This window comes from Theropithecus gelada, chromosome 15, assembly GCF_003255815.1.
Source record: "Theropithecus gelada isolate Dixy chromosome 15, Tgel_1.0, whole genome shotgun sequence".
In the NCBI taxonomy this organism is placed as follows: domain Eukaryota; kingdom Metazoa; phylum Chordata; class Mammalia; order Primates; family Cercopithecidae; genus Theropithecus; species Theropithecus gelada.
In genome coordinates, this window is record NC_037683.1 from 47,593,813 (window position 1) to 47,613,933 (window position 20,121).

The 20,121-nt window shown below is 49.4% G+C and overlaps 1 protein-coding gene and 1 long non-coding RNA gene across 3 annotated transcripts; one reads left to right on the forward strand and one right to left on the reverse strand.

The window, feature by feature from the left end:
* Positions 1-867: 867 nt before the first annotated feature.
* On the reverse strand, positions 868-17,654 carry LOC112608060. The gene is made up of 3 exons (XR_003115933.1): positions 17,514-17,654; positions 4,853-5,025; positions 868-1,363 (listed from the first exon to the last, which is right to left on the reverse strand). It is a non-coding gene; the product is annotated as an uncharacterized LOC112608060 (long non-coding RNA).
* LOC112608059 lies at positions 17,232-18,264 on the forward strand. 2 transcript variants are annotated; one of them, XM_025359648.1, is made up of 4 exons: positions 17,232-17,303; positions 17,601-17,668; positions 17,919-17,978; positions 18,102-18,264. In XM_025359648.1, exons 2-4 carry the CDS (start codon positions 17,622-17,624, stop codon positions 18,256-18,258), a joined length of 264 nt encoding a protein of 87 aa, XP_025215433.1. In that variant the 5' UTR covers positions 17,232-17,303; positions 17,601-17,621; the 3' UTR covers positions 18,259-18,264. The 2 variants fall into 2 exon arrangements, with proteins under 2 accessions (XP_025215433.1, XP_025215434.1); XM_025359649.1 differs by having other exon boundaries at positions 17,264-17,303; positions 17,438-17,668.
* Positions 18,265-20,121: the final 1,857 nt, after the last annotated feature.

Below are 20,121 nucleotides of genomic sequence, written 5' to 3' on the forward strand. Positions count from 1 at the left end.
GTAATCCCTGCACTGTGGGAGGCCAAAGCAGTAGGATCATTTCAGCCCAGGAATTTGAAACCAGCCTGGGCAATGGCTCTACAAAAAAACAAAAAAGAGAAAGAAATAATTAGCTGGGTGTGGTGGCAGGTGCCTGTAGTCCCAGCTTCTTGGGAAGCTGAGCTGGAAGGATCTCTCAAGCCTGGGAGGTCGAGGCTGCAGTGAGCCGTGATCATGACACTGCACTCTATCCTGGGCAACAAGCAAGACCCTGCCTCAAAAAAAAAAAAAAGAAAGAAAAGAAAAGTGCCAAGATAGTCACTTTCTGGTGAGGGCTTTGTTTGTGGCTTGCAACCAGCCAGCCGCCTTCTTACTGTGTGACAGAGAGAGACAAAGAGAGGTCCTTTTCTCTTCTTCTAAGGCTATACTCCTATTGGATTATGATCTCACTTAACCTTTTTTTCTTCTTCTTATTTTTTGACATGGAGTCTCACTCTGTCACCCAGGCTACAGTGCAGTGGCACAATCTTGGCTCAATGCAACCTCTGTCTCCTAAGTTCAAGCAATTCTCCTGCCTCAGCCTCCCAAGTAGCTGAGACTACAGGCACACAACATCACACCCAGCTAATTTTTGTATTTTTAGTAGAGACAGGGTTTCACCAGGTTGGCCAAGCTTGTCTCGAACTCCTGACCTCAGGTGATCCACCCACCTTGGTCTCCCAAAGGGCTGGGATTACAGGCATGAGCCACCACACCTGGCCTCATTTAACCTTAATTACCTCCTAAAGACCCCACCTTCAGATACAGTCACATTTAGGGTTGGGACTTAACACAGGAATTTGGGGGGGACACAATTCATTCCATAGCAACATCCAATTCTAAATCCAAGATATTGGGGTGACGTGTTTTCCTCCTCTAGTTGTATTGTAATCTTACGTCTCTATTTTCTAACACCTGGTAACTACCACCAACACACCTGATTGGTCAGAGTAGGCTAGGTAATGCTGTAATAACAAATGACATCCTAATTTGAGGAGCATAATGCAACAAAATTCTATTCCCCACGCGTGCCAAGCCTGCTGTGGGTCCAGGCAAGTCTCCAGCACAGCTGTAGTCCATGTGGCAGCTCAAGTTTTCAAGTGTTTTGATCTTTTGCCATGCTGCTTCATCTCAACACAGGCTTCCATGGTCGCTCCAGTTAAGGAAGACAACAAGGGAAATTCTTGCTTAAATGTTTTTGTCCACAAGTGACATATGCCATTTCTGTTCACATTTCATTGGCCAAAGTGGGTCACACAGCCATGCCTAACTTCGAGGTGGTAACTCCCAAGATGAGAAGTAAAACCAGAATCTTGCTGAGTAGTAGTAATACCACCACAACAACCTATATTCAAGAATGCAATAAAGGAGGATGAAAGAAAAGAGGAGTCAGTTAAAGAACAGAAAAATAGACACATTTCACAAGGAAGGGAATATGGATAAAAGTTACAGTCAGTAGTTCTGCAACTGGTTCTGGGACTTAGCTGATATATATTATTCTCTTCTTGTATTGGTTTTCTTATTTTATTTTATTTTATTTTATTTTATTTTATTTTTTGAGACAGGTCTCCCTCGGTCACCCAAGCTGGAGTGCAATGGCATCATCTCGGCTCACTGCAACCTCTGCCTCCCAGATTCAAGTGATTCTTCTGCCTCAGCCTCCCGAGTAGCTGGGACTACAGGCACCCGCCACCATGCTCGGCTAATTTTTGTATTTTTAGTAGAGACGGGGTTTTACCATGTTGGCCAGGCTGGTCTCGAACTCCTGACCTCAGGTGATCTGCCTGCCTTGTCCTCCCAAAGTGCTGAGATTACAGGCATGAACCACTGCACCCAGCCTTGTACTGATTTCCTATTGCTGTAAAATAAATCACCACAAATTTAGCAGCTTAAAATAACTCAAATGTATTATCTCACAGCTTCTGTGAGCCAGAAGTGTAGGTCTAGGTTGACTGGGTCCTCTGATCGTGGCCTCACGAGGCTGAACTCAAGGTGTCATACAAACATATCCAGACTGTCAAGCAAAAATAAAAATTAAAAATATAAAAGAAATGAACTCAAGGTGTCATCCAGCACTGCAATCTCATCTGAGGCTCAGAGCCCTCTTCCAAATGCACTGCTATTTTTGGTAGTTGTGCTTATAGGACTGAGGCTCCCAGCTCCTAGAACTGCCTGTTGTTCACTAACACATCGTCCTTTCCACAACATGGAAGTTTTTTGAGACGGACTCTCGCTCTGTTGCCAGGCTGGAGGGCAGTGCCGTGATCTTGGCTCACTGCAACCTCTGCCTCCTGGGTTCAAGCGATTCTCATGCCTCAGCCTCCCGAGTAGCTGGAATTACAGGCACACACCACCTCACCCAGCTAATTTTTGTATTTTTAGTAGATACGGGGTTTCACCATGTTGGCTGGGATGGACTCGATCTCCTGACCTCATGATCCTCCTGCCTTGGTCTCCCAAAGTGCTAGGATTATAGGCATGAGCCACTGCACCCAGCTTGCTATTGCTTCTTGTCTCTTACCCCAGACATTTTTCTAAAGGTTTACCTGGTTAGGCCAGGCCCACCAACGGTGATCTCCTTTTTAACAAACTCAGAGTCAACTGATTAGGAACCTTCATTCCATCTGCAAAAGCCCTTCATCTTTGCCACATACAAACTTAATCACTCAAGTTATATCCTGTCATATTCACAAGTCAGGGGGTCAAGGGCATCACTTCATCACTTCAAGGTGAAGAGATTGCACAGGGCATGCACATCACGGGGCAGGAATCAGAATTCTATACCACACTTCCCCTGTGACTCATTTGAAGGTCTCTTAACCTCCAGCCAGCCCTCACTGGTTGATATTCTATTCCCTCAAAATATCTGAACCTTCACATCCAAGGGACACTAGCCCTTGGTGGTCCTGCCTGATTAAGATTACAGTGGTCTTCCACTAACTTTGACCACTGAATTTAACCAAGGCATCATCAGGAGGTGCCCTGAAATTATGTGGGTGTCTTTACACCCCTCCATGAATTCATCATGTAGCTACAGCCAATTTCCCCTGAATAGTCAGAATCAACTCCCCCTACCAATGTGGTAACTCCTCATTCACCCTGTGGCATGAGAAGCCCAAGCCAGATGGTGGTCTCAGCTTCCAACTCAAGGAACCACTCCTCTTTCAGGAAAAGTAGAAAATAAGATGTTCTGCTCACTGGAAAAATTTTATTCTCCACTGTCTTTCAGGATCACCCTGAATGGGGCCTTAATGCTATAGTGATCCACTCTAAACTAGTTCCAGAAAATTGTGCAGAATCATATATACCCAGCTGAAAAATTGGCTTATGAGTCAACAGTCATCAAGAACTCTCCATAAGGCTGCAGGTGCAGACTGAGAGAAAGGTGACTATGACCCAGGAGCAAGCATGCTGGAAATGTGAGCCATCTGCTCTTGGGCTTCATACTGCATGGCAATTGGTCATAGAAACCTCAAACACCACTGGATCTGCTGAGTCAAAGGGCCGAGTGACAGACAATGGCACTGCCACCAATTCTAGTGCCACCACCAAAATGGATTCCCCATGGTCCTTACTTCTTTGCATCACTAGCACCTGATTCACAGCCCTGAGAAAGTACATCCAGATTGACTGGACTTTCTTAGATGCAAGGGAGGCTGGGAATGTGAGTATCTGGCCTGTTGGGCTTTTATGCAGGAAGGGGGTTCAAATGCTGGTGGGTCAAAAATAACAACAAAGGTCTGTTACAATATAGAAATAAAACAATTTCAAATTGGGTGCGTATATGAAAGATACAATAAAAGGGGTTAAGAAAGATAAAAACAGGATGAGATGGCGCTGACATGTTTTAAATAGGGTGCCTACGGAAGGCCTCTTTGAGGAGACAATATTTAAGCTAACAACTGTCAGGTGGTAGTTTAAACTCTAAAGGGACAGAACTAATGGAATAGATGTATCTAAAGGGGCCAGGTATGATGGCTCAGGCCTGTAATCCCAGCACTTTGGGAGGCCGAGGCGGGCAGATCACCTGAGGTCAGGAGTTTGAGACCAACTGGCCAACATGGTGAAACCCCGTCTCTACTAAATATACAAAAATTAGCCGGGCGTGGTAGCCCACGCCTGTAGTCCCAGTGACTCAGGAGGCTGAGGCAGAAGAATGGCTTGAACCCGGGAGGCAAAGGTTGCAGTGAGTGGAGATCGCATCACTGCACTCCGGCCTGAGTGACAGAGCAAGACTCCGTCTCAAAGAAGGAAGGAAGGAAGGAAGGAAGGAAGGAAGGAAGGAAGGAAGGAAGGAAGGAAGGAGGGAAGGGAGNGGAAGGAAGGAAGGAAGGAAGGAAGGAAGGAAGGAAGGAAGGAAGGAGGGAGGGAGGGAGGGAGGGAGGGAGGGAGGGAGGGAGGGAGGGAGGGAAGGAAGGAAGGAAGGAAGGAAGGAAGGAAGGAAGGAGGGAAGGAAGGGGCGAGCGAGCCAGGCGTGGTGGCTCACGCCTGTAATCCCAGCACTTTGGGAGGCCGAGGGGGGTGGATCACCTGAGGTCAGAAGTTCAAGACCAGCCTGGTCAACACGGTGAAACCCCGTCTCTACTAAATATACAAAAATTAGCTGGCATGGTGGCGGGCACCTGTAACCCCAGCTACTCAGGAGGCTGAGGCAGGAGAATCGCTTGAACCTGGGAGGTAGAGGTTGCAGTGAGCCGAGATCATGCCCTTGTGCTCCAGCCTGGGCAACAATAGCGAAACTTCGTTCCAAACAAAAGGAAGGAAGGAAGGGAGGGAGGGAGGAAGGAAGGAAGGAAATATATAAAGGAGGGGAGTTTATTAAGTATCAACTCACACAGTCACAGGGTCCCACAATAGGCCATCTGCAGGCTGAGGAGCAAGGAGGGCCAGTCCAAGTTCCAAAACTGAAGAACTTGGAATCTGACGTTCGAGGGCAGGAAGCATCCAGCACGGGAGAAAGATGAAGGCTGGGAGGCTAGGCCTGTCTCTCTTTTCACATTTTTCTGCCTGCATATATTGCCGGCAGCTGATTAGATTGTGCCCACTCACATTAAGGGTGGGTTTGCCTTTCCCAGCCCACTGACTCAAATGTTAATCTCCTTTGGCAACACCCTCAAAGACACACCCAGGATCAATACTTTGTATCCTTCAATCCAGTCAAATTGACACTCAGTATTAACCACCAGGACACCTAAAAGATAAGAAGCCAGCCATTCAAGAATGAACGACCAGCGTGGCCAGAGGACAATGGACAAGGAGGAGACGGCATAAGAAGAGGTAGGACAGGGAGGTTGGAGTCATAGGATCCAAGTCTTTGCAGGTCACAGGAAGGAGTGAGGATTTTGTTCTATAAGTGCTATGAAAGATTTAAGCTGAGAAGTAACATGATCTCATTAACAGTTTACAAAGACCCTATCAGCAGTCTGGAAAAATGAATTGTACAAAGAAGAATGGGGAAGTCAAAGGGCTTTTCCAGCAGTCTAGGAAAGAGATGATGCTGGCCTAACCTAGGTGGTGGCAGTTGGAATAGAGAAGAGGAGGAATCCGATACGGACTTATAAGTAGAATGAGGGGCTGAGCTGATGGATTATATTTGAAGCATAAGGGCAAGGGAAAAACCAGAGATGATACCAGGCTTCAGGTCTGAGCCCCTGGAGGGACGGCAGCTTCCTTTTCTAAGATGGATAACTGGTGAGAAGACAAGCTAAGAGAGAGGTGTTGAGAATCAGGAGTTCGGTTTTGGAATAAGGTATCTGACATAATTTGGAAATGTGTCCCTGCCCAAATCTCATGTTGAATTGTTATCCCCAGTATTGGAAATGGGGCCTGGCAGGAGGTGACTGGATCATGGGAATGGATTTCTCATGGATGGCTTAGCACCACCTCCTTGGTGCTATCCTCCTGAAAATGAGTGAATTCTCATGTGATCTGACTGTTTAAGAGCGTGTGGCACCTCCCTCTGTTTTTTCTGTCTTGCTCCTGCCCCTGCCATATGAGATGCCTGCTCCCCCTTCCCCTTCTGCCATAATTATAAGCTTCCTGAGGCCTCCTCAGAAGCAAATGCCAGTGTTATGCTTCCTGTATTGCTTGCAGAACTGTGAGCCAACTAAACCTTTTTTCTTATAAATTACCCAGATTCAGGTATTTCTTTATAGCAATGCAAAAACAGACCAATGCAGTATCTGTAAGAAAGCCAAGGAAATCCCAAATAGGCAGTTGGCTCTGCAGCCTGGAATGCAGAAGTAGATCTGTACACCATCCCTGGCTCTTCCAGGGTCTCATTCTGTTGCCCAGATTATGCAGTAACATAATCACGGCTCACTTCAGCCTCCACTTCCCAGGCTCAAGGATCCTCCACCTCAGCCTCCTGAGAAGCTGGGACTACAGGCACCCACCACCATGCCCAGCAAAGTTTTGCATTGTTTGTAGAGATGTGGTTTCCCCATTGTGCCTAGGCTAGTCTTGAACTCCTGGGCTCAAGTGATCCACCTGCCTTGGCCTCCCAAAGTGCTAGGAATACAGGAGTGTGCCACTGTGCCAAGCCCAACTTCTACCTCTTTAATGTCTTTGGTATCTGTGCCACTTCTTCATCCCTGCTACTACAGCCTAGCCCTGACTTCAGCCTCCTTCCTAAGGGCAGCTGCAGCATCTGGGCTAGGCCATCCCCATGGCTCCTTCCTCAGGAATTTTTCAAAATTATATATGACCGGAAATAACTCCCCCACTCCACCTCCCACACATATATAGCCTCTCCCACCACTAGCCCTTTCCCTGCCCCACCTACATTGGGATTAATCACAAACTCTTATGTCCCTCCTCTGAGCCTTTGTGCTTGCTGTGCATTCTACCTGGAATGTCCTTTCTCCATTCCCACCCATCCTTGAGGTTCTATTTGCAAAGCTCCCTCCTTCAGGCAGCCTCCCCTCCCTACCTCCCTCTGACACCCCAGAGTTCCCCATCTCCAACCACGTAGCAGAGGTCACCCTCTGCTTTGCATCCAGGGGCCCTTGTTTCCTGAGCTTCTCCCAAGCAAGCTCAGCCCAGGCCCAGGCACTCTGAGGTTCAGAGTGGCCCAAATTGCAGGGAATAGAGGAGAGAAGTATTGAGGAAACCCTGGCAGTGGCGTTATTTCAAGCTCCAGGGGGTAGGAGGCAGGGAAGGGGTGTATGCTATTGCTCAAGACTTCCCCCCATCCTGATATCCCATTATCTCCAGAAGTTCTGTGCAATGTTCCACCCACGCTCTGGGACTGCAGAGCCAAGCTCTGCCCCTCCAGCTGGACTGAGACCCTCCAGACATGGATAGAGGATTTGCAGAAGGATAGGAAGTGAAGCCGACCCCTTCCCAGGATCAGGGACTTTCAGAAGTTGAGTAATTTGGTTTCTTGCTCATTTCCAGCCCCTTTCTGGAACAAGACATGACAGCTCACTTAGGCCAGATCCCCACTTCCACAGGCCACACACTCCATTTTCCCTGTATGCTAGACGCCCTCTGCAGGCCCAATGAGGTTGAGAGTCCAGGCCAGGAGCCCCTTTTCCCTGGGCACTGGACGCCCCCTGCAGGCCCTGCAGATTGAGACCCACAAAGAGATGGATTGAAAAAGCAGTCAGGGCCGGGCGCGGTGGCTCACGCTTGTAATCCCAGCACTTTAGGAGGCCGAGGCGGGCGGATCAAGAGGTCAGGCGATCGAGACCATCCTGGCTAACACGGTGAAACCCCGTCTCTACTGAAAAATACAAAAAACTAGCCGGGCGAGGTGGCGGCGCCTGTAGTCCCAGCTACTCGGGAGGCTGAGGCAGGAGAATGGCGGGAACCCGGGAGGCGGAGCTTGCAGTGAGCCGAGATCGCGCCACTGCACTCAGCCTGGGCGACAGAGCGAGACTCCGTCTCAAAAAAAAAAAAAAAAAAAAAGAAAAAGCAGTCAGAAAACAAACCCACCGGGCACAGTGGCTCACACCTGTACTCCCAGCACTGCGGAAGGCCAAGGCGGGCGGATCACTTGAGCCCAGGTGTTTGAGACCAGTCTGGGCAACATGGTGAAACCCCATCTCTACTAAAAATACAAAAAATTAGTGGGGTGTGGTGGCACGCACCTGTAGTCCCAGCTACTTGGGAGGTGGGAGAATAGCTTGAGCCCAGTGGTGGTTACAGTGAGCCGAGATCACACCACTGCATTCCAGCCTGAGTGACAGAGCGAGACCCTGTCTCAAAAAACAAAAACAACAAAAACATCATACACAAATACATAATTGCCGACACTCTTACCCACCTACACATCTCTACCCACACACATACGTACATAGACACATAATCAATCACACAGTCAATCATTCACATACACCAAAGACACACTACAATCGTTTAAGCATATAATCACAGTACAAACACAAGGGCATTCCCTGTTCATGTTCCCAGCAATAGAACATAATATGTCTTCCCCATTGATCCAGACTAGCATTGGCAAACTATGGCCCATGGGCCAAATGCAGCCTGCCACCTGTTTCTGTAAATCGAGTTTTATTGGAATACACCCATGCTTATTCATTTAAATATATCTATGGCTGCTTTTGTGCTACAACAGCAAAGCTGAGTAGTTACTACAAAGACTGTATGGCCCACAGAATCTTAAACATTTACTATCTGGACATTTACAGAAAGTTTACCAATCCCTGATCCAGACTCAGCTTCAGAATTGAAGTTGGCAAGTGAAACAATACTAATTGTCTTCAGTGTCTTGGCATTGAAAGATGGTCAGAGAAATAAATGGATGGGATGGATGGATGGATGGATGGATGGGCAGATGGACACATATAGGTAATAAAGCAGAATTTTGCTCCAAATACCCGCGTTCTGCTTGATATAAACTGGGAAATCTTGGGAAAATTAACCTTTCTGGGTCTTAGTTTCCCCATCTGTAAAATAGAATAATACAATCATTTTTACTGAGGGCTTTTTTGGTTGCAAATGGCAAAAACCCAATTCAAAGCAGCTTAGGCAAAAAGTTAAATTTGTTATATCAAAACTAGGTATGAGGCCAGGTGCAGTGGCTCACACCTGTAATCCCAGTACTTTGGGAGGCTGAGGCAGGTGGCTTGCTTAACCTCAGGACTTTGAGACCTGCCTGGGCAACATGGTGAAATTCCATATCTACAAAAATTAGCCAGGCTGTGGCGCCCAGCCTGGCTAGGAGGCTGAGGAGGCTGAGGTAAAAGAATCACTTGAGCCCAAGAGGCAGAGGTCGCAGTGAGCCCAGATCGCACCACTGCACTCTAGACTAGGCAACAGAGCGAGACTCCATCTTAAAAAAAAAAAAAAAAAAAAAAATTCTCATTAAGGAGATTATCTGCAACCCTGGTTGGATCCAGGGGTTCAAATGTTGTTATCTCCCTCTCTTACCTTGATACCTCTCTAATCTTTTTTTTTTTTTTTTTTTTTGAGACGGAGTCTCGCTCTGTTGCCCAGGCTGGAGTGCAGTGGCCAGATCTCAGCTCACTGCAAGCTCCGCCTCCCTGGTTCCTGCTATTCTCCTGCCTCAGCCTCCCGAGTAGCTGGGACCACAGGCGCCGCCACCTCGCTCGGCTAATTTTTTTGTGTGTTTTTAGTAGAGACGGGGTTTCGCCATGTTAGCCAGGATGGTCTCGATCTCCTGACCTTGTGATCCGCCCGTCTCGGCCTCCCAAAGTGCTGGGATTACAGGCTTGAGCCACCGCGCCCGGCCACCTCTCTAATCTTTTTTGTCTCACTCTGTTGCCAGACTGGAGTGCAGTGTCACGACCTCCGCTCACTGCAACCTTCCCCTCCCAGGTTTGAATGATTCTCCTGCCTCATCCTCTCGAGTAGCTGGGACTGCAGGTGCGTGCCACCATGACTGGCTGATTTTTGTATTTTTAGTAGAGACAGGGTTTCACTAGGTTGGCTAGGCTGGTGTCAAACTTCTGACCTCAGGTGATCCACCTGTCTTGGCCTCCCAAAGTTGCTATGGTTTGAATATTTGCCCCCTCCAAAACTCATGTTGAAATTTAAACCCTGGCTGGGCATGGTGGTGCACACCTGTAGCTGTAGTCTCAGCTACTTGGGAGGCTGAGGCAGGAAAACTGGCTGAGACCAGGAGTTCAAGGCTGCAGTGAGCCACGCTCATGCCACTGCACTCCAGCCTGGGTGACAGAATGAGATTTTGTCTCTTAAAAATATATAACAAATTAAAAATAAAAGAAATTTAATCCCCAATGTGGCAATATTGAAAGGTGGGGCCTTTAAGGAGTGATTGGGTCATGAGGGCTCTGCCTTGATAAATGGATGAATCCATCCATGGATTAATGGGTTATCATGTGTGTGGGACTAAGGACTTCCTAAGAGGGACTTGGGCTAGGATGCTCAGCCCCCTCACCATGTGATGCTCTGTGCCATACCTTAGTACCCTGCAGAAAGTCCCCACCAGTAAGAAGGATCTCACCAGGTATGTCCAAGAGAGTCCAAGTACCCTCTTGGACTTCTCAGCCTCTATAACTGTAAGAAATAAATTATTTTCTTTATAAATTAGCCAGATTTAGGTATTCTGCTTTAAGCAACAGAAAATGGTCTAAGATACAGGTGCTCTTCTAGTAGCAAGAAATATGGCCACTAGAAGCCTCAAGCCTAAATGTTTATATTGGTTGATCTAAAAGAGACCCTCTTTCTCCTGGCATCCAAACATCAAATCTCATAGAAAACTCTGGTTATCTGTACTTGTGACACATACTCAGTTCTTCAATCTATCACAGTGGCCAGGAAATGGGGTACTCTGATCAGTGCACTGTAGCTGACAGCTCCACCAAGACCATGTTAAGTGGGAAACAAGTTTCCTACAGGAACCACAAAAAGGGTTATGGAAAAGCAGAAAAGTGGTCTGCATGAACAAAAACAGCCCACAGAAATCTACTTCATAGATTTGTCATGAGACAATCAATTTAAAGCATTTAGCATGGTGCCTGGCACTTAAGTATCAATGAATGTTCATTACTACCATAACTGAGAGACAAATAAATGAAGGGAAACATTAATAAATGAATAATGGTTGAACATACAGACGAACAGGTGACGATGAACATATGAAAAAATAGGTGAAAGAAGGAAGAATTGGCTGATGGAGAGACAGAGACGAGTGGACACATAGACACATGGATGGATGGATGGATGGATGGATGGATGGATGGATGGATGGATGGATGGATGGATGGATGGATGGATGGATGGATGGATGGATGGATGGATGATGGATGGATGGATGGGGCAGAAAAATACAGGCAATTAAATCTGCTCTATTATATACTCTAGATCTGGAATGGGAAACAGAATAGTACTCCACAATAGTGTCTTCTGAAAGGTCTATCTCTTGGGTCTGGCAGAACAGTTCTCTGGGTGACTATACACTGACCCAGTTCTCCTCCCTTTCTCACTTGGAATGCAAAATCTTGAGATAAGGAAGAGGTGACAGAAACAGATAAAGAACAGGCTCTGTTCTAGTCCCACCCCAGAAACAGAATATCCTTCAATGTTTTAGCCTAAGAAGTCACATTGCCCTAGGGTATAAAACCCAAGGCAGGCTGCTTTCCGGAGTCCTTGGCTGCAGTGCAAGTGGAGCATAGGCTGGGCAGCTTTCCTGAGCCTCGGGGCTGCCTCACAATTACTCCTGGGGCTCTGTTTCCCTTGCTGCCTACCTGTAAGTAATAAATCCATTTCATATAACTTGTTGGATATGTTCTCCCACTGGACTCAGACAAATTGTACACAGTGAGCCTGCTTCGTTTCCCTGTTACTCTGTGAGCTGACCAGACCCTCTCCTCAAAACTCCCTCTCAATTTCCAGGATAGGGAAGCTACAGTAGAGAATGGGGGTGTTCTAGGCCAAGTTGTCCTCCAGCTATTTTAACTCAGCTCTGGAGCACAGGAAAATGGGTCAATAAGGGAGAGGGACAGTGCTGGCTGGGCCAGGAGGGTGAAGTCCTAGAGGCCAGAGATGAGAGATAGGGGAGCTGAACCTGCTTCCAAAGAATGTTCCCTTTAGCTTCACTTTGCAAAGGAGGAATAGATCTCAGATGGTGGATATGTAGGCACTGTGATGGGCCTAGGGAGATCTGGAGAATCTGGGAGGGGACCTTCTCATCCTTACCCTGCTCCTGTGATTGTCCTCAGGGAATCTAGGAGGTGGCTATGTCCCATCTTTCCCACTCCTCCTACCGCCAGGTGTCTTAGTACTACAGAGAAGAGCTGGCAGTGAGGAACCTAGGGAAGAGACACATTCCTACCTTTGACCCTAATCTTGAACCAAACCCTGACTCCCAGCCTTGAGACCGATGGCTCAAATGCCTCCAAAGGAGCAACATCACAAACCTTGCAAATCTTCCCTTAACGGTAATAGTGCAAACTCTCCTACCCTTGTCCAAACTGCTTATTGCTGAGATTCTCAGAGCTAAAGCCAAAAAGTGAAAAACAGGTGCAGCCTACTAAGGAGAGTTGTGAAAGAGAAAAGTTTCCTCCACAAAAAGGGAGAGAGAAACGATGCGGAGATATTCAGTGGGAAGGTATTCTGCTATCAACTCATGGACTGCAATTCACTTCTGACACTAGCCACGGAGAGTTAGCACCAGACTCCACAGGTTTAAGAGAAAGGTCCCCAACAAGACTGTCCCCAATTTAGATACCAGCCACAAGTAGGGTCTCCAAGCCACCCACATTTCTGGCCAACTGGCTACAAGTCTGGGAGGTTCCCAAAACCCCTGTCAGTTTTGATAATTTGCTAGAATGACTCACAGAACTCAGGAAAGTGCTGTGTTTAATTAGTTTATTAAGGGTGTAAATCTGAAACAGCCAAATGAAAAGACACACAGGATGAAGTCTAGGAGGGTCTCAAATGCAGAGCTTTTCTCAATGGTTTCTCCCTGTGGAGACATAAGGTGCATCACCCTCCTGGCACATCAAAGTGTTCATCAACCAGAAAGTTTTTTTTGAGACGGAGTCTCCCTCTGTTGCCCAGGCTGGAGCGCAGTGGCCGGATCTCAGCTCAATGCAAGCTCCGCCTCCCGGGTTTACACCATTCTCCTGCCTCAGCCTCCCGAGTAGCTGGGACTACAGGAGCCCGCCACCTCACCCAGCTAGTTTTTTGTATTTTTTAGTAGAGATGGGGTTTCACTGTGTTAGCCAGGATGGTCTCGATCTCCCAACCCAGTGATCCGCCCGTCTCAGCCTCCCAGAGTGCTGGGATTACAGGCTTGAGCCACCGCGCCCGGCCCAACCAGAAAGTTTTATGAGTTTTGGTGTCCAGAGTTTTTATTGAGATTTCCTTACAACAGCATAACTGAATTATTGGCCACATAACTGAATTCAATCTCCAGCGCCCACTTCCACCCCAGAGGTCAGCCTGGCCCAAAGCCCAACCCTCTAATCACATGGTTGGTCTTTATGGTGACCAACCTCTAACCTGAGTCGTCTCATCTCTTAGCATAAACCCAGGTGAGTTCCAAAGGGCTCATGAGTAACAAAGACACTTGGGAAATTCCACAGGTTTAGTCTCCCTCTCAGGAGCCAGGGACAAAGGCCAGTCAAATTCTTTATTACACACCAGAAGGGGAGAAAGTTTCTGAACGTAGAAAATGAAAGTTTTAGGGGGCCATAAACAGGAGACAGCCACAGCCCCCTGCAGATCCACACACACTCACTGACCCTCAGTCTTCCAAGGACTCCCTTGCCCTCATGATCATGATCCCTCTCCTGCTTGCTCTTCCCATCCAACCTCACACAGTCTCACAGACTCCACACAAGCAGAAGGCCTCTTGCTGCTCTCAGCGACTCTACTCAATTGTCCATCTCTGCTCATCCTCCATGGCCTCCTGTGTGGCACCACTCCTCTTCTCGGCATACTGGTTTTCTTGCCAGGAGTGAGTAAAATGGGGCAGGGGTTAAACGGTAAGGTGAGGGGCATAGCAGGGATCAACAGGCAGGTCTCACGGAGTCTGTAAAGGAAGCTGAGTTCATGTTGTGAACCCAAAAGTATCTGAGACAGGTCTCAATCAATTTAGAAAGTTTATTTTGCCAAGGTTGAGCACACGTTCATGAGATGACACAGCCTCAGGAGGTTCTGACAACACGTGCTAAAGGTGGTCGAGGCACAGCTTGGTTTTATACATTTTGCGGAGACATGAGACATCAATCAATACCTATAAGATGTTACACTGGTTCAGTCTGGAAAGGCGGGACAACTCGAAGTGGTGGCTTCCAGGTCATAGGTAGATAAGAGACAAAAGGCTGCATTCTTTTGGGTCTTTGATCAATCTTTCACTGACTACACAATTTACATGGAGTGGGCAGTAAAGGAATAGTCACACTGATGCCTTAGTCTGGCTCAGTGAATCTGCATTTTTGCATAAACAATAGGGCAGAAGAAGCAATTAGATATGCATTTGTCTCAGGTGAGCAGAGGGATGACTTTGCGATCTGGCCATTGTACTGCACCTGTGAAGATAAGCTATCAGTTTACATTGTCAGGGTGAAATTCAACACAACTGTCTTAAGGTAAAGATCTTGAGGCCCACAAGGAATTTCCCTGTGGACCAATTGTGAGGGAGGTAAGTAGTTTTTTTTTATCTTTGTAGTTATCTCTCTTAGGAATAAAATGAGAGGCAGGTTTGCCTGACACAATTCCTAGCTTGACTTTCCCCTTGGCTTAATGATTTGGGGGTCCTGAGATTCATTCTCCTTTCACAATGTCAACATCCAAGTATGAACCTGAGACTGTACATATGCCAAATGGATGTGCCCTTGTGATGACTGTACATCCTGTGTGACATGGGTATACCTGTGCATTGTGTGTATTCCTTTGCAGTCTATGTGTGTGCCTGTGTGGTGTGGGTATGCCTTTGTGTGCACCTGTGTGATATAGATGTGCCTGTACCCCAGCTGTTCCTGTATGTATCAGTGCCTGGATGGGTCCTGGAGCCATCTGGCTGCTCTTCTCTTTATAGGCTCTGTCTCTCTAGCCTGCTCTTCCCAGAGGAAGAAGAGAACCGTGCATGTGGGTGGAGTAGAGAGCAACACTAAAGCTCTGGACACAGATATCCCAAGTTCCAGTCAGGGCTGTGGCCTTCCCATCTTAAGCCCTAAAGCTAATACTCACTCCCTAGCTCTGGGTGATACCAACAATTCTGAGGACTCTGCCTCTTACCAAATCAACACCCAATTCCTGGGGACATTTTTGGTGCCTTCTGCTACCTCCTCTTCAGGGATGGCTGCAGGGCACTTTGTCCTATGAGTTGGGGTGGAGAATGTCCAGTCTCCTCCCGTCCCAATCACTTCCTCCATCATCCAGGTCTCCATTCACCATCTTACTTCCTTCACTTCTCCTTGCCCAATCCCTCCCACAAGGAATCCCCTAAAACAGGTTCCCAGATGTGGTCCCCAGCATCTGCCCCTCACACCAGGGCCTTTCAGGAAGATGAGTTCTATGGCTCCATTCTCTCTGACTCCAAATTCACCACACTGAGAGGCAGCCTCTAGACCAGCCCTGGATGGATTGTACCATCTGGAGACTGCAGAAGACCTCTGCCAAGGCAAGCCTGGCCCTCCCAGTCCTGTCTGCCCCCTCTGAGCCCCATCTAAGATTACAGCCCATGGCCCTTTCTCTCCTTCCTTTCCCAGAGCAAGAGCCACAGCAGTTAGGCCATGGGAGTGCCAGAGAGAGCCCTGGCCTGGGAAACAAAGGACCAGAAGAGAAGACCAGGCCTCTAGTTCCTCGGCACCAGACCTGACCCAGCCAGGCCTGGAGTGTCAACGTGAGTGTGAATGTGAGTGAAAGGGTGAACGTTGTGAAAAGCACAGATTCACAACTCCCAGACTGTAGTGCTTCCAATAAAACCGCCTAGCACCTATGAATCTGTCTGTCTTGCTATCTGTATGTGGCTCAGGTAGGGGAAGTCAAGTATGAGAGGGAGAAAGAGGGCGAGATGGGTGAGAGAAGACAGGTATCCATTCCTCATATTTCAACCAGAGGAAACTTTCACCCCACTTATTTCTGGTCACTCCCTCCTGTACAGTCGGCCTAGCCCCAAGACTGTCTTTCCCCTTACTCAAACCAACTATGGCTCAGTATCAGGCCTTGGCTGGGATGTTAGAGGTCTGGGGCAGCTATTTCCAACCTCCCACACTGGGTTAATTGCCCTTTCTTGGCACCTTCTACTTCTTCCCGCCAGTCTGCCCCATTTATTGTAAGAATCTGACTATTCTCTTTTGATCCTCCCAGCTCTACCCCTACCTCTCAGAGGGCAGAGGTGGTGCCTGTCTTGTTTGTTGTTTGTGGGGTTTTTTTGGTTTTTTGGTTTTTTTTGAGACAGAGTCTCGCTCTGTGGCCCATGCTAGAATGCAGTGGCATGCTCTCAACTCACTGCAACCTCCACCTCCCAGGTTCAAGCAATTCTCTGCCTCAGCCTCACAAGTAGCTGGGATTACACATGCCTGCCACCACGCCCAGCTAATTTTTGTATTTTTAGTAGAAACAGGGTTTCACCATCTTGGCAGGCAGGTCTTGAACTCCTGACCTTGTGATCCACCCACTTTGGCCTCCCAAAGTGCTGGGATTAAAGGCGTGAGCCACCGCGCCCGGTCACCTGTCTTCTTTACTACTACATTCTCATGCCCAGCACAGTGCCTGACACACAGATGGTCATTCAGCAAATATCTGTTGATTGACTGTAGGGAAAAAAAACATATCACAGGAAGATAGGTCTCAGGCCAGAGAGGAAGGGCAATGACCCTCTGGACATTCAGTGGCTTAGCTGAGGCCACTCAACCAGGTATTTCCGTAGCCTGGCCTTTTCTAGACTGGACTCTCTCTGAGGACCTATTCCTCCTCAGCCCAGGGTCATACAAGACCTCTCTCGGCAGGCAAGAGAGGCACTTGGCAGGGCAGAAGTCAGGGACGGGTAGAGGAGACGTGGGGATTGGGAAAACTTTTCTTGCTGCCTGGTGCGGAAGCCTCGGCCTCCCAAGGTGTAGCTCCAAAACCTGACTCCACACCTGTAAAAAAGGGTCCTTTGCCCGCATCTTAAACAAGCAACTCCGCCCCTGGCCTCACACCCTAAGATGACGTTTCGACTTCGCCTCCTCTGGGAGACATGCAGACCCCACCCCTTCCGGGGGGCAGGCAAATCTAGTGCGCGACAGCATCCCTGTGACGTAATGGTAACGGTCCGTTTCCGGGGTGGAGCCAGGGAGGGCGGGAGTTTAGGCTGCGCTGACCCCTCTCAGCCCCCCCTCCAGGTGACCCCAGCCCCTGAAAATCCTCACCCAGGGCCCCAAATCTCCCAGCCCCATGACCGCCAAACCTCTCGCCCTGGCCCCCTAAATGCCCCAGGCCCCGGAGATGACCGGCCTCCTCACCCCTTAACTTCCAGTGCCTCCCAAATCTCCAAGCCCACCCTGTCCCGTGGTGGCAACTGAGGCTTCCCGGGGGCATCGGCCTCAGATTACCTGAGAACTGGGCAGCCTCGTCCTGAGCATGACGGAGAAGGGGACCTGGGGCTAGGGAATCCCTGATTCAATCATGCCGCTCCCCAGGAGACGTTCGGAGCCCAGGACATGTCGGGAATGAGGAGATACGAAGTGGCGCTGGAGGCGGAGGAGGAGTGAGTGGAGGCGGGTTCTGCGGAGGAGGAACCAGGCGGCTCCGGGGTGGGGGAGGGTGGAGTTCTGCGGGGGCGAGGGGGGGGGGGGGCGAGCCTCCGAGGGGCGTGGGCTGCGAAGGGTGCCGATTTTAGGGGCGGGGCGGAGCCTTCCTCGAGGGCGAGGCGCCGTGGGGCGGAGTCTGTGGGGTCAGCTCCGCCCCGCCCCGCCCCGCCCCGCCCCGCCCCGCCCGCTTCTGCCCTCTCTCTGCAGGATCTACTGGGGCTGTTTCTACTTTTTCCCCTGGCTGCGCATGTGGCGGAGGGAGCGGAGGTGAGGGGACTGCGATACCGCGGGCCAGCCCCGGGCATGGACGAGACTCAGTCTCTGAGGACCCATCGGGGGGATTCCGGTAGCTCCCGCCCCGCCTCATGCCAGTGTCGGGTCGCCCCACAGCTCGGCGCACCCCGGGGAGCAGAAGCTGGAGCCTCTGCGAGGCCTGATGAGCTGTCTGTCCAGCGGGCTGGGCCCTGCTCCCCAGCGCTCGGGTCGTAGCCTCCCCCGCCGCAGCCCCACCGCCGCTGCCCAGCCAGCCAGTGCATTAAAGATTTAAACCGAAGCCCACCGTACTGACCTCCTGACTCTGCCGCCGCTGTCGCCATTCGAGCCGAGCGCCCCTCCCCACACTGGCTCTGTTCCGTACTGACAGGGCGTCCCTCCCTAAAAGGGTGCCCTTCCACGTCAAAGCCCCTCATCAGTGTCAGGCCTCCTGTTACTATCAATGACTGTCTCCCCCAACCCCATGCCCCAAAAACCCATACTGTGAATAGCCTATATGAAGAGAACTAAATAATCCTGCCTGTTACTCCCTTCCTCCGAGCCAGGACTTTGCCAACTGTCTGAAGAATCTTCTCTGCTGGGAGTGTATCTCAAACATTTTAAGCAGAGGTGTAGGATGCAGGCTGTAAATGAGAAGAGGGGGAGATTCCTAGAAGCTGCCTGCCACAGAGGAGGGACTTGGGTTGGTGACCTTTCCTACAGTTCATACCCCAACTTTTGGCTCCTCCAGTCTGATCCCAAGTTTAGAGATCCTTGGCATCAGCCTACCTAGCAGTTCTTGCTCCCTCCCTAGGAGAGTTCAAGGGCCACTGCTCTCTGCCGCCCCCTTCTGTCACCCAATCAGTCCGGGACCCACTAACTCAAGTGATGAGAATCAGAGGCTGCTATGTGGGCCTACCTTCAGTTAGGGACTGGACCCAGCACCAGAAAGGGCACCACAAGATTAAGTTAAAGAAAGAGACAGCCCAGTTTCTGGCTGGGGCCAAAGCTTTCAGCCTGCAGCTACCCCTGCTACTGCAGATTTTGGCTAGGGAGAAGACTTGGTCTTAAAGGGGAGAGGTGGGTGCACACCCAGAAGCATTTGCTTTCTGCCTTCCGAAGGCCTCTGGACCAAGTCCAGGAAAGACCAGAAAGTATGTATCGCACAGCCAACTGATGGAGAAGGTCTTTGATAAGACCGAGGAACCTGGGAGATTTCCTTGGGATTTCCTCAGTGGCTACACCCAAGCCTTGGAGCGCAAGAGAAAGGCCTAAGCCCTATCCCAAGAGAAAGCCTACTCCATAGAGAGTGGCTGACCCTACAACAGATGACTGCAACAAGATAAGGGCTGGATTACTGCTTTATGACTTAGTTTATGTTTCAAATATAGAGCAGGACTTGCAGATTGAGATCCCTGGCCCAGGAGTGGGAAATTCTTCAAGGAGCCAGGGGCACTGAACTTGGCAGCATACCCCCACCCTAGGCAGTTCCCAGCTTCCTGGAAAGGACTGGATAAAGATGAATAGGAGCTTTGCATTGAGGGAGGGGGTAAAGAATACCTGGGTATGGGATTAGGAGAGAAGTGGCTATAGCTGGAGGGTGGGATGCAGGGGGGTATAGGAATTGGACATGAGGGTGTGACTGAACCTGGGTAGGGAGGGGGGATGTTCCTCCAGGCCCAGGAAAGGGCTGGAATTTGAGTAGAACAAAGATGTAATTGAGTACTTGAGTCTGATGTCTTCAACAAGTCAGGGACTGGATCTGGAGACCCCAGGCCCCTGCTGGCAAGAGGTTGGCATTCCTGGAACAGGACTAGACAAAAACAGGAAGGTAAGATTCATTGGACCTTTTACCTGTTTTGACAACAGTAACCTAGCACCAAAGAGCTTTTATCTTCCCTCCTTATCTACCCCACCTTTCCTCCTTGTCTCATCATCCTGGGGAAAGCTGCCACACCTCAGCATCTCCAAAGCACCCTCAATATTACCAAAAAGGGCCTTCCCCCAGCTTCTCTGAATGTGGCTGGCCTCAGCCAAGACCCATCCTCAGCCAGAAGAGCCTGCCCTAGGAACGCATTCCCATCAGTTTCTCCTGATAAGACAGTCAGGTCAGGCCAGGAAGTGGGGAGAAGATGAAGGCAAGCTGGTGCTCGCCTGC